Here is a 13,909-nt window from a genome sequence, read left to right as displayed (position 1 = left end):
AGGCAGAAATTGAACCCAAGTCTTCCTAGCTCAAAGAAACACTATCCACTAGGTGTGCAATATCCCTGTGATAAACTAACTAAGATTAGGTTGAACAGGAATCTGCGAAATTATAAGAACAAGCTAGGCCTCAAAGGGAGATATGTGAAAATACTTTCCCCCACTCCTTTGTAGAGGTGGGAGAAAAAGGCCATGAGTGCGAAGCATTGCATCTAATGACATTTTGCATTGTATTCCTCTTCCTCTTTTAACAAAATTCTTTGTTATAATATATGGCTTCAGGGAAGATGAGAGGATACAGGGGGAAAACTTGTAACAGCAAAACATCAACAAAATTCTATTCTGAAAGGCAAATTTAATAGGAATTTAATAGGAATAATTGTTAAGGTCTTACATTTCGGTTAAAACAATCAGCCTCACAAGTAGAGAGTAGGGTAGGTACAGGTATACATTTTGTCTGAAAAAGATCCAAGAGTTTTAAGGGACTACAAGCTTAGTATGAGTCAGCAGTATGATATGGCAGCCAAAAAGCTAAATTGGTGGTGTGCTCCATTAAGGAAGCCACAGCTTCCAGGAATAAGGGGGTAATAGTCCCAAAGCACTTTGCTCTGATCAAACCACTTCTGGAGGACTGTATTCCAGTTCTTAATGACAGTTTAAGGACAATAAGTGGGATTGGGCTCAGAGGAGGACAACCTATATGATATAGGGCCTTGAGTCTATGTTTATAAAGACAGAGTCGACAAACTAGGAATATTTAACCTGGAGAACAGCTTGGCGGGAGTGGAAATGATAACTATATTCAAGTATTTGACTAAAAGACAATTGAGACTTGTTCTGTTTAGTCTCAGAGAACAGAACCAGGGACCAGGTGGAAGTTGCAAAAAGGAAAATTTAGATTTGATGTCAGGGAAAACTTCCTAACAAGTAGAGCTGCCCCAAAGTAGCTGCTTTGGGAAGTGGCAGGTTCCTCGTCCTTGGAGGTCTTCATGGAGATACTGAATGAGCAGCCAGTCAGGTACATTACTGTAAGGACTGCTATTAAATATGGGTTCTTCATATGACAATTTCTCTGTTTCTATATCTTTATATAGGATGTTCCCCATGCCTGGAATGCCTTCCCGTCCTTATCATTGTCTCTTAGAATCCCTATAGTTTCCTACAAAGCTCAGCTCTCAAGTGCCACCTCCCCAAGGCTCTTCCTGATTCCCCCAGCTGCTACTGCTTGCTCAGTGAAAACATAATACTTACATGTCGACACGTTTCTCTTCTGATAGAATGTAAGTTCCTGGAGCACATGTATAATTTCATTTTTGCCTTTGTATTCCTCCTACCTAGCACAGGGCCTAACACAAAATAAATGTTTTATGGGTTAGCCTGGACGGCCAATGAGGTCCTTTTCAAACCCACACTCTATGACTCTGTCATCCAGAAGGATGCATGTCAGTCCCTGGCTGTGTACCGAGCAAGGCCAGTTTCACCACCTGCTCATCCTCCTCAACATAGCTATCAGACACATCTTTCCTTAATGAAGAAGTAGAGATTAACTGAGGGATGTTGTTAAATGTGGGAGTCAGACGACCTTGGGTCAAATCCTGCCTCTGACACTCACCACCTGTATGACTGGGGCAAATCAATTACCCTCATATATTGGGGCTGAACCCAGTAGTTTCCGAGATTCCTTTCAGCTCTAGAATCTGTGACCTGAAGTCCTTGATGTCTCATCTCTCAACTCAGCTGTTTTTCCTGACAAGAAGGGGCTATAAAGGAACAGACATACCCAGGATCAGAAAGCCCTTATACAACTGTATAGGACAAGAACCTGAGTTCATTTAATCTACCACCCAAAGCAATGAATTCCCCATTACCAAGGCAGTTCATCCCAAAGTTGGATAGCCTTAATCATTAGGCAATTCTTCCTTATATAACATTGAAACTTGCCTTTCTCTAACTTCCACTCATTAGTTCTGGTTTTGCCCTCAAAGGTCAAGCAAAGTTGAAACCCTTCTCACATCTAATAACCCCAAGTCTTCTCTTCTCCAGACTAAACACTCTAGCTTCTTCAACAGATCCTTACATGGAAGGTTTGAATTACTTACACTATCCTTATTATGCTCCAGCTTGTCTATATTCATTCTAAATATGACATGCCATCTCTCTAGAACTGGATGAACTTATCAAAGATCATGGAAAACCAGCCTGGGTAGCAACAAAATAGATACAGCACTAGACTATAGTCAAGAAGACCTGAATTCAAATCCCACCGCTAACACTTATTAGCTATGTGACCTTAGGTGAGTCACTTAATCTCAATGTCTGTTTTCTCAACTGTAAAATAGGGATAAAAATAGTACCTACCTCCCAGTGTTGTTTTGATGATCAAAAATGAGATATCTATAATGTAATACTCAGCACAGTGCCTAGCACCAAGTAGGCACTTTATAAATACTTGTTCTCAGCCACATTCCCTCTAACTTCAGATGCATTGCTAAATTGCATCTGAATTACCTAGCAGATAACATGATATTATATGAGGACCTCTTATTTAGTCTATTATAGAAATACGTATCTGCACCAGCCTCTGGAAGTCTATGAAAGGTGCCCTTCAGTCAAGGGAATTGTTTTCACAGACTTTTCGGGAAATACTGCATACTTCCTGTCTTAGCCACCCCTCTCCTCCAGTGTGAGCCTGTCCATATTTTGCTTCTACCTTGACTAACAAAATTCACTCAACCTGCTCAGTCAGTGAGATAAAGGGGTTGCACCTGGTCAACAATGGAAAAAGCCAGATTTACCAGATCCAATTCTTTCATTTGTGCCAGATTTGTAGCACTGATACTCTTTGTCTTTGGACACTTGTATCCAAAGAAACACACTCCGACTGCTTCTGGGAAAAGGAAGGATCACTTTAGAATCAATCTCAGAATTGGAAAGGGAAATACTGACAGGACTGCAGCTAAACTAGGCCAGTAGCTATCTTTTTTGCTTGTCTAATACATTCAACTATGAATCTCTATTATATTATACATGTTGCTTTTCTTTTTAAATGTATAATACATGTAACTTCTAAAGCTGCCTGGCTTTTATGTGATTCTTTCTGACCTTCTGTGCATTTAAAAAATGTTACAATGGCCTTTTCTTTTTTCTTCCTTTTTTTGGCCACCTTTTCCCTAACCCTCTTCCCAGTCCAACACTCCCAACTTGAAAAAGAAAAAGAAAAAGAAAAAGAGAAAGAAAGAAACCAAACAAACCCTTGTAACCAACATGCAGAGTCCAGCAAAACCAATTCCCACATTGAAAATGTATGAGTCTGATTCTGCATCTTGGGTTTATCCACCATGTCTCTGTTAAATGTTGTATAAGTACCATCTTGCTTCCAAATAACTCTATAGAAAGAATCCAGCTTCCACCCTGGTTTTGATTCAATGCTACTTATTCCTTTGAAAAACATGTAAGTTTCTTAGTCTATAAACTCAATTACAATTTTTTTTTACCTTTTCTCTCTGCCCCCCCCTTAGTCATAACTTTTAAACAAATTTTAAAATAAGTCTTTATTGATCATTTTGGTTTTTTCACATCACCATAATTTTCCCCAGTAGCCATCCTTCCTTTCCAATTCCCAGAGGTCCATCCCATATAACAAATAGTATTTTTAAAGACAAAAAAATTAAAAAGGAGGGGGAAAAATGTATAACTGATCAACACTTCAAAAAAGTCTGAAAACATGCAATATAATACTTGTGGACTTCCCACTTCTGCAAACCCCTTTAGTTGCTTCTATTGCTTTCTTACACAAATTCATACTGAATAATCTAATAAAAATCTACTTAACACACAGCAAGTAGGATAATGTGCTGAGGGTGGAATGGGGCCAAATGAAGCCACAAAGTTCCCTTCAATCATTCTGGCTCAGAGGCGTGAAAAAAATGCTGAATTATTAATAACTGCTTTAGTGCTTATATAATAAGTATTTTAGCCAAGACTTTCCTTATATTGGGCAGATTATAATTTGATGTAAGGAAAAAATTCTCAACAAATGGAGCTACCCAAACGTGAACCAAATGAGTTGTCTCTGGAAATACTGGGTTTCCCAGCACTGAAAGTCTTCAAGAAGAGGTTGGGAGGAAGGACTGGAAATATCGTTGAAAATATTTAGAGATGATCGGTAAGGTAGAGGTTGTATTAAGATGACCTCTAAGGTTTCTTCCAGGTGTTAAATTCTATGAACCAAATATTATTATTAATGTTGAAGGAAACAGCAAGAGAAAAACAGATGGACAGAGGTCCAAAAATATATAGGCTTTGGCTAAGATTTAAAAAATAATTGGGTGGTACTTAGCTGCAGAAACCAAGTCCAGACCTCCCCTAATCACAACCCACTGTCTGACACTGGAAGGGCAAATTCATGAATAGAAAAGGGACTGCTATCCCAGACATCTCCCATGCACATTAACTAGTCTATAACTATTCACAGTCTTGAAGACAAGGTGCTTTAAACTCAGAAAGGTTATATAATTTGCCCATAGTCACATAGCTAGAACATGTCAGAGGTGAGATTTGAACCCAAGTCTTCCTGACTCCAAATTCAACAATCTATCATATACTAGGCTGCATTTCTAGAAACCAGTAAATGATAAGGATAGGGCACCACTGCCCTCATACCTACTTGGCTGTGTGAGGCAGGCAAAAGCACATTTTTCCTTTGCTCTAATCACAAGCCATTACATCAGCAGAGTTAAGGAAACTGAGGAGTCAAGGAGAGAAACCCATACCTATCCTCCCCAGGGAAGGTGACCATAAGTCCATCCTCCTTCCCCCGCCATAGAGGGAGATGCAACCAGAACAAGAGGAAAAAAGGAAGTCAGATATGTTTAACTGGATATGTTTAACTCTAATATTCTGTGATTCTATTAAGACAATTCTGGCCCCACTATCACCCAAATACCCTCACTTTTCCATGAAGCACTTCTTGCCTCATCACAGGCCTCAGGGGCAGATTCATTCTATAATGGGACTGCTAGAAAAAATAACCTCTGCCAAAATATTTACTAGGGGGACAAAAATGGAATCTACATCTAGAACACTGAAATTAGATTTGCAGAGTGGGGCTGGAGAGAAAATAATTAAAAAGGAGGTCAGATTCAAGACTAGCAACTGTGTCAACATTCTTATAAATTTAGAAACAGCCAACACCAGTAGCTTCTCTCTCTGATGATAGAATGCTGGGCCTGGAGCCAGTCAGACCTGAATTCAAATCTGCCTTCAGACATGTAATAGCTATGTGACCCTGGGCTAGTCACTTAACATCTGTTTGCTTCAGTTTCCTCAACTGTAAAATGGAAGTAATAATAGCAACTACTTTCCAGGGTTGTTGTGAGGATAAAAATGAGATATTTGTAAAAAGTGTTAAGCATAGTGCCTGGCACATAGTAGGCACTATATAAAAATGTTTATTCTCTCCCCTCTTTCCCTACATTATACCACTACCTCAACCTTATGAAAACGAGTGCTGAAAAAACATTTCCAATCAGGAAAAAAAACAAAACTAGTGTTCAAAGGAACTTCTCAAAAATCCAGATATACTTTATCATATCTCCCCCCTCAAAGCGCCAGGGAAATTGTTTTGGGATCCACCCACTGGAAAGTTAAATCTACCAGGGATGCCAATCCAACCACCCTTGTCTGCTGGAAGTCTTGGTGATGCCACTCTTTAGCCAACATTCTGTATTCCTGAAAAGGACTGACAGATTTTTCAATTCAGGCACAATGGCTTTTAAAAGCAAAACCAAACTCATTTATTTCCCTTTGCTGAACAGTGTTGTGCTTACAGGCAGTGACTCAGCCAGGCACTTTAAAATGTTTTTATTATTCTCACTTAGACATCTTCCCATTTATTCCCCCTCCTTCCCAGCACAAGATCCCAGTTCAGAGGTTGACAAGAAAGGTCAAAAGTATGTGAGCTGATTTTAATTGACATGTGATTGCTTTTAGCTCCTCTGTCTATAAATACGAATTGGTATAACTTTCTTTTCTTTTTTTAGTTTTTTATTTTTCCCCAGTTACACATAAAAACAATTTTGTTTTGTTTTGTTTTTCTTTAGGCAATTGGGGTTAAGTGACTTGCCCAGGGTCACACAGCTAGTGAGTATCAAGTGTTTCGTCTGAGGCCAAATTTGAACTCAGGTCCTCCTGACTTCAGGGCTGGTGGTCTATCCACTTCACCACCTAGCTGCCCCCTAAAAACAATTTTTAACATTTGCTTTTAAAACTTTGAGTTCCAGGGCAGCGAGGTGGTACAGTGGATAGAGCACTGGCCCTGGATTCAAGAGGACCTGAGTTCAAATCTGGCCTCAGACACACAACACTTACTAGCTGTGTGACCCTGGGCAAGTCACTTAACCCCACTGCCTAACCAAAAAAAACAAACAAACAAACAAACAAAGAAAAAAAAAAACCAAAAACTAAAACTTTGAGTTCCATATTCTCTCCCTTCCTCCCCCCCCATTGAGAAGGCAAGCAATTCGATAAAAGTTATACACATGTAGTCATTGGCATAACTTTCAATCAACTTCTCCTATTCAGTAAGTCACCTTTCTCCCAACCACATAGAACTAGAACTTGGTACATCCCCTTTAAAAAGCTGTCAACTCATTCTATTCCAGACTAAAAGGATAAGATTTAGCCTTGCCTCAGGGTTGTCACAGCTTCTTCCTCAGGTTTCCCCCATGTTTTTCTCCCTTCCAATCTCAAGGCCACTCCAGTTCAGCTTGATCTTGATCCAGGTTTCCCTTGTGTAGTAAAAGTATAACTCTACACTCAACACCAGCAGTCAAGTGATTCTTCCTGAAGCAATCACTAATGAGCCCTTTTCCCAACAATCAAACCATCCCTTCCCCCAGAATCACCTCCGGAAAAGTCTTTAGACATAGACTGAAAATGCTTTCTTCTACCTTATTTAAAACCAGAACTAGAGGCAAGAGTTCCACTTAGTTCCCTTGAAACTTAACTTCCTAGGAAGCAAGGCCCAAAGCTGGACATTCTGGGTAGTGCCTAGTCACTACAGTTGTTCTCATTATTAAACAAGTCAGGCCCTAGTACATTCTGCACAAAACCGTTCCTACTTATCCAACTGGGATCATGATGAAGGCAAGTCCAAAGAGAGACTAACAACAGCCAGTGGGAGGAGACACAAATTTCACTGTCATGTGAAAACTGAACTTCCTACAAAGTAAATGTTTTTTGTTTTTTTAAAAGCTTATCCCAGATCATTTCCCCCTCCCTCTAACTCATTTGAGGACTATACATCCAAGGACAGTTACCCAAGCCAGGCACTTGAGGCAATTCTTACCCACATTGTTTTTATGGCATTTGATGTGGCCACAGGCCGGGATCTGGAAACATTATTTATAGGATATATCAGAACAAAAACCATAAAAGTAATGACAAAGTCAAGACTTCTTATTGGCCATAATTTTTTTTTTAAGTCAACTATGGCAGCAAGTCAACTCACTGCTTTGCTTACGTTTTTCTTCCCAGGAACCCTTGGACAACTAACCAATCAATTTTGTCACTCCTTCCATTTTTTTTTTCTATCTTGTATCCTACAGCCGGGATTTCTTTCCCTTCCTACTTCCTTTGTCCTAAAAACAATCTCCAAACTTTGCTTTTAGTCTTTGGCCTTGAGGCCACACATGTCCACATGTGGCCAAAGTTCCCCACCCTGCTCTAGTTGGTCAATCAACCATCATTTACTAAGCACCTACTATGTGTCAGGCTAAATGCTGGGGGGATACAAAAGACAGTTCCTGCTCTCAAGAAGTTCACATTCTAATGGGGGAACAATGTCCAAACAACTATGTACAAACAAGTTATATTCTGGATAACGTGGGAGCTGTCTCAGAGGGAAGGCACTAGGATTCAGGTAGACTGAGAAAGACTTCTTGCATTATTAGGTGAGACTTGAAGGGAGCCAGACAAGTCAGGAGGAGGAGATGAGGAAGGAGAGTTGCAAACATGGGGAACAGCCAGTACAAATGCATGAAGTTAGGAGAAGGGCATGTTGTGTATAAGGAACAGTAAGTAATGTTACTGGATTGTCCAGCCAAAATCCCCACCACATCAGTACTCTATGTTATCCCTATCCCTACTCACAAAACACCCACAGGCTCTGCAATATTCTATGAACCACAACAGACTTTACTTGGGGGGAATAATCTGGTTCATTCTCACAATATACCTATTCAATATGGAAGAGGGTAGGTTTGATAAAGAAGGAAATAATTTTCTAGGAAAAAAAAAATCTGTTCTTCGAAGACCTGTATCCTAAGTCTCTTACTTCCCATAAACTCAAAAAAATTCAAACAACAAATACAGTACACAGTGACTCAACAATGAAAAAGTTGATTAATTTCTATGTTATCTCATTTCTACCCAGCTCTGAAACACGGGGAGAAAAAAGAATGTCCTCTTCAGTATCTCGGGTTCAAGGAAAAGAGAAATAAGACCCCATATTTAAAAAATAAAACATACTAGATAATAGTCATAGTAAATCACTGTCCAACTCATATAAACCAAGGGCTTTGCAATTAAAATCCAGCAGTCTAACTTTAGATAAAGCTTTTGCCTTATCCCTCAAGAAGAAAAGCACTTCAATATAACCTGGCTTACTGGACCACCACTGTGGATCCAAATTAGACAGGGTCTGACCCTAAAGAATAAGTAGTATCACCTATGCATTTTAACATAAACCCACCAAAATCTGGGATGGGACCTGCTTGTTGGTTCAGGATCTCTTGGTCTTTGACTATGGGTATAAATTATTACACTTTGGGTGAGCACACCTTAACTTCCACACCTTTTATTTTCCCTTCAAAGAATCAAAGGGAAATTTAAGTTATTTCAGAAGTGACTAATACCTGATTGGATTGGCAAGCTTAATATTACTTTCTTTAACAGAACTCCCTTAATAGTACTTTCCTCTCTGCAGCATTCCTGAGCTATAAGGGTTGGCACCTGAGTAAAAGAATATGAGTCCTCATCTGCCATGATGCCAACCTGCACAAAGAAGCATATCTTAGATGAGTTTCTGAATCTCTGCGTCCAGGGAAGTGCATAAGCCAGAAAGAGGAAAGGTACTGTTTTTATACAGCTGAAGGGCTACTTTTCCTCCATGTAAGGAAGAGAACCTTCCCTGAAACTGGGGCTCTTTTGCTCCTGGCTGAATATTCTATTTATTAGTCAGTGAGCATTTTATTCTATCCCCTGACTTTTCTTCCTTCCAATTCTGGATTCCAAATCTCAGTCCAATCCAGTGACTCTGTGTTTCATTTTACTACAGAGTTTCTTCTATTTTATCCCCCTTCTTCCCTTTTTGTTCCATTTTGCCTATGTCTCTTTTCCCTAACTGGATGGCTTTCTCTCCATATTCCCATCCCACTCAGGTCTCCATGACTACTCTGCAAAGGACCAAGATCACTATTCAATTTTTTTAAAAGATAAATTTGTATTGGTATCTTTTCTTAACATATAAACATATGTGTGCATGTATACATATATACACATACCTACATACACATATCCTCCTCTCCTCATCCTCCTAGAGAGCTGTCCCTTATCAGCAATAAAAAAAAGGGGGGGAGGGGGAAAGCAGTTCACTAAAAACTAGCCAACAATTTTTTTTTTAAAGTCTGACAGTTTATGCAGAGTTCCACGCCCAGTCCCTCACTTCAGCAAAGAAGGCATGGAGGTGCTTTCTTATCTCTTCTTTTGAGGCCAAGCTTGTTCATTATTTCACAGCACTCAATTCCTATCGTTTTGTTTTTGTTGTTCTTTCCATTTACACAATCGCAGACACAATGTATGTTCTCCTGGTTCTGTTTTCTTCACTTTGCGTCAGTTCATTAAGTCTTCCCCATGCTTCTCTCATTTCATGTGTCTTCCCATGCTTCTCTTTATTTTTTACGGCTGTAATCTTTCATTACATTCACTCATGACAACTATTTTAGCTATTCCCCAATAGATGGGCAGCTACTCCGTCTCCAGGTCTTTGCTATTACGTATAATAAAAAGCATTCCTATAAACATTTTGAAACAGCCGGGGTCTTTCTTTTTAATCACTGAACTCCTTGGGTCAAGACAATTACTGGGATTTAAAGAGCAGAATATTTCAAAAGTTTGTGTTGTCAGTTAATGGTGCTTAAGGGCGGAAATTCTGGGTCAAAGGGTATGGGCATTTTAGTCACTTTTTTAGCATAATTCCCAATTGCCTTCCAGAATGGTAGGACCAAGTCATGCTTCCAGCAACAGCTCATTAATGGTCCCCAACTGCTCCAAGATTGAGTATTGGATAACCCAATCCTGATAGTCTCCCACCCCATGACGCAAATTCCCTTGAAATGAGGCTCCTCGCCCTCAGGTCACCTCTCCAGACTAACCAAAGGCTGTTCTTCACACAGGGAATTTCCCCCTAATAGTTACTGGTCGGCAAACATCGTTCCGTTCATTCACTCAGTTCCCCCTTCTTTCCTCTCCCTGGGCCGCACTCCTCTCTTCTCTGGATCTCTCATTCACCCCAAAGCTCCTCATCTCCGCCCCCAGGATCCCCCACGACGGGCTCTTCTTCCTCCAAAAGCCCCCTCCCTCCCGGATCTCCCAGCAAACAGGCCTGCAGCCCCTTGGCAACTGAAAGACTCACAGGAGACCAGAGCAGGAGGTGCAGACAAAGCTGCCCACGGTGATGTCCACGTATGTCACCCCGCGCTGGGCACACTCGAAACAGTGGCGGTTTCCGGCCTGGCTGCTGCCACCCAGCTCCCGCACCCGGCGACACCACACCTCCGAAGCCGCCTCCGCCTCCGCTTTGCCGGCGCCGTCGCCGCCGCCGGGGCCCGGGCCCTTCTTCGCAGCCATCATCATCGCTTTTCCCCCACCCCCCTACCCCTCTTCAGCCGGCTCTCCTCAGACGCCAGCACTGACACCTTCTCTCCTGCACTCTCCTCACCCACGGATCCGGCAACCAAAACCCGCCCGCGCAGGCGCCGCCGCTACTCAACGCCTTCCTCTACTACAGCACCCCCCAGGCTCTGATTGGACGGCCTCTCTACCTCGCCTCCCTCACTGGTCCGATTATAAGGAAGCCGCAGGGGATAGCAACTCATCTAGCTCCACCCAGCGCCCCCACCTGGTGACCTTCAGGCTTTCCGATTGGTCTGCGGGAGAGAACGGACCATGCCACTTTTTCTTGGCCCCGCCCTTCTCTCTCTCTCTCTCTCTCTCTCTCTCTCTCTCTCTCTCTCTCTCTTCTCCTCTCTACTGCCCTAAGGGAACTCGGGCTGAGTTCTTATGATATATTAGGGAAAGAGGCAAAAATCCGGGCGGGATGACAAGCTTTCATGCCAGAACGTGCAACTTGCGCGCTTGCTACCCGCTATTTCCGCTCTTCCCAGTAACTTGAGCACCTGCCAAAATAGGAAACCTCTCCACCAATCATCAGATAGCTCTAGGAGACTAGTTGTGTCCTCTTTCAATTAAGCAGCCAGGTTGACCTCAGTGACACTTTAGGAAGGCTGCACTTTGTAGTGGGAAGAGCCCGGGAGCAGGAGGCGGGATACCTGGCTCAGCCACTAATGTGCTATGTCAGCCACTCAATAAACATTTATTTAGCGGCCTACTATGATAAAGTATCACAGTGGGGCTGTGATAAGCACTGGGGATACAAAGAAAGGCAAAAGATAGTTTGTGCCCTCGAGGAGCTCACTAGGGGGAAGGGACACAACATGCAAACAAATGCATTCAAAGTAAGCTAAATATAGAATAAATAGGAAATCATTAACAGAGAGGAGGCATTGGAATTAAGGGGGGTTGGGGAAGATTTCTTGTAGGAGTTGGGATTTTAATTGGGACTTAAAGAAAGCTGGGAAGGTCAGTAGTTGGAGAGGAGAAGGGAGAGCATTCCAGGGGTGAGTGACAGCCAGACAGAATGTCTAGAGCGAGAAATGAAGTGTCTTGTTTGTGGAACGTCCAAGAGGATGTCACTGGATGGAGGAGTTGGGGAGTAAGGTATAAGAAGACTGAAAACGCAGGAGGGGACTAGGTAATAAAGGGCTTTGAATGCCGAAAAGCATTTTGTATTTGCTTCTGGAATTTTTGTTACAGTTTAATGAGGGAGACAGCATGCAAGAACTATATACAAACAAGGTATCAAAGAGATAAATTGAAGGTAATAAACACAAGGAACGCCCTTAGAATTAAGGGGGATAAGGGAAGGTTTCCTGTGGAGAAGATTTTGGCTGGAACTTAAAGTAAGGAAGGGAAGCCAGGAGGCAAAGATGCGGAAGAAAGTTTCAGGCATGCTACTGAAAATGCTTGGACAGTGGGGAGATGGGGTGTCTTGTTGAAGGAAGAGCAAGGGTGCCTGTGTCACTGAATTGCAAAGTACACAGGAGGGGGTGGGGGAGAGGTGGAGAAGGTTTAAGAAGATTGCGAAGGTAGGAGGGGGCAAGTTATGAAAGGTTGTGAATGCCAAACAGAAGATGTTGTATTTGAAGTGATAACAGCGCCACTGGAATTTGCTGAGGAGGAGAGAGTGACATGGTCATACTTCTCCTTTAGGAAGCTCCATTTGAAAGCTGAGTGGAGGATGGACTGGAGTGGGGAGAGATTTGTGTCAGGGAGACCAACCAGAAGTCTAAGTTTGAGGTGATCAGGACCTGAACCAGAAAACCTGGCTTTCTAGTTCAAGGTGGTGGCAGAGGAGAGAAGGGGACATATTGGAGAGACATTTCAATGGTGAAATTCAGGAGCTTTGGTGACAGATTGGACATAGGATGAGAGAAAATGAGGGGTCCAGAGCAACTGAATTTGCCTTAGGTCTTCGAAGGTACTGTAATTCCTAATTATCACTCTTAATGGTAGAACCTGTCACTCTCAGAGTTGGCAGTCAAGTTAAACCTCTAGGTCCTAGAGGTCAAAGTAACTACTGCCAGTGGTGGAGGAGTAAGATTTCCTGGACTAAACCTTCTAGAGAGAGAAGGGAGGATGTCCTGTATAATGTCAAGTTCCTGGAGCCAGAATACAGAAGAGAAGAAAAGTTCTTCCCTCAAGTTCCAGAATATGTCTTCCCTAAGGAAGATGGGAAGCTCAGTGACTGTCTTGGGATCATGGAATGAGAATCATAGAATCAGTCAGTGACAGGATCAGAGATCTTGAATTGCAAAGGGTGTTAGAAGTCATCCAGTTCAAGGCAAACCTTCCTGATTCTAAGTCCATTGCTTATCCTTGTTAACAGGATTTTTACTGAGCCAGTCTCCAACCTGAGAATGCTCAGAGCCATCCACACAAATTATTGGCATTTCTATATATTACTAACAAAGCCCAACAGCAAGAGATAGAAAGAGAAATTCCATTTAAAGTTACTGTAAACATTATAAAATATTTAGGAGTCTACCTGCCAAAACAAACTCAGGAACTATATGAACACAATTACAAAACACTTTTCATACAAATAAAGTCAGATTTAAATAATTGGGAAAATATAAGTTGCTTGTGGGTAGGTTGAGCTAATATAGTAAAAATGACAATTCTACCTAAATTAATTTATTTATTCAGTGCCATTCCAATCAAACTACCAAAAAATTATTTCATGGAGCTAGAAAAAAACAACAAAACTCATCTGGAAGAACAAAACGTCCAGAATATCAAGGGAACTAATGAAAAGATGTGCAAGGGAAGGTGGCCTAGTTGTACCAGTTCTTAAATTGTGTTGTAAAGCAGCAATCATCAAAACTACTTGGTACTGGCCAAGAAATAGAGTGGTGGAAAAGTGAAATAGGTTAGGTATGCAAGACACAACAGTCAATGACTATACTAATCTACTATTTGATAAATCCAAAGACTCCAGCTTCTGGGATAA

General features: G+C 41.6%; 1 protein-coding gene across 3 annotated transcripts in view; it reads right to left on the bottom strand.

Annotated features, from left to right (window-relative positions):
* The window catches only part of AGFG2 (ArfGAP with FG repeats 2), a 48,296-nt gene extending 37,367 nt beyond the window's left edge, over nucleotides 1–10,929 (bottom strand). For all 3 annotated transcript variants that reach the window (XM_027843994.1, XM_027844002.1, XM_027844009.1), the window contains exon 1: nucleotides 10,694–10,929. In XM_027843994.1, the coding sequence (XP_027699795.1) occupies nucleotides 10,694–10,914 (221 nt within the window). In that variant the 5' untranslated portion in view covers nucleotides 10,915–10,929. The remainder of the gene's footprint in view (nucleotides 1–10,693) is intronic.
* Between the last annotated feature and the right edge of the window lie 2,980 nt (nucleotides 10,930–13,909).

Source organism: Vombatus ursinus, unplaced genomic scaffold (genome assembly GCF_900497805.2).
Source record: "Vombatus ursinus unplaced genomic scaffold, bare-nosed wombat genome assembly UNPS02005197.1, whole genome shotgun sequence".
NCBI classification, from domain to species: domain Eukaryota; kingdom Metazoa; phylum Chordata; class Mammalia; order Diprotodontia; family Vombatidae; genus Vombatus; species Vombatus ursinus.
Note: the sequence above shows the minus strand (reverse complement) of the source record. Positions and strands in the feature narration are given on the sequence as shown.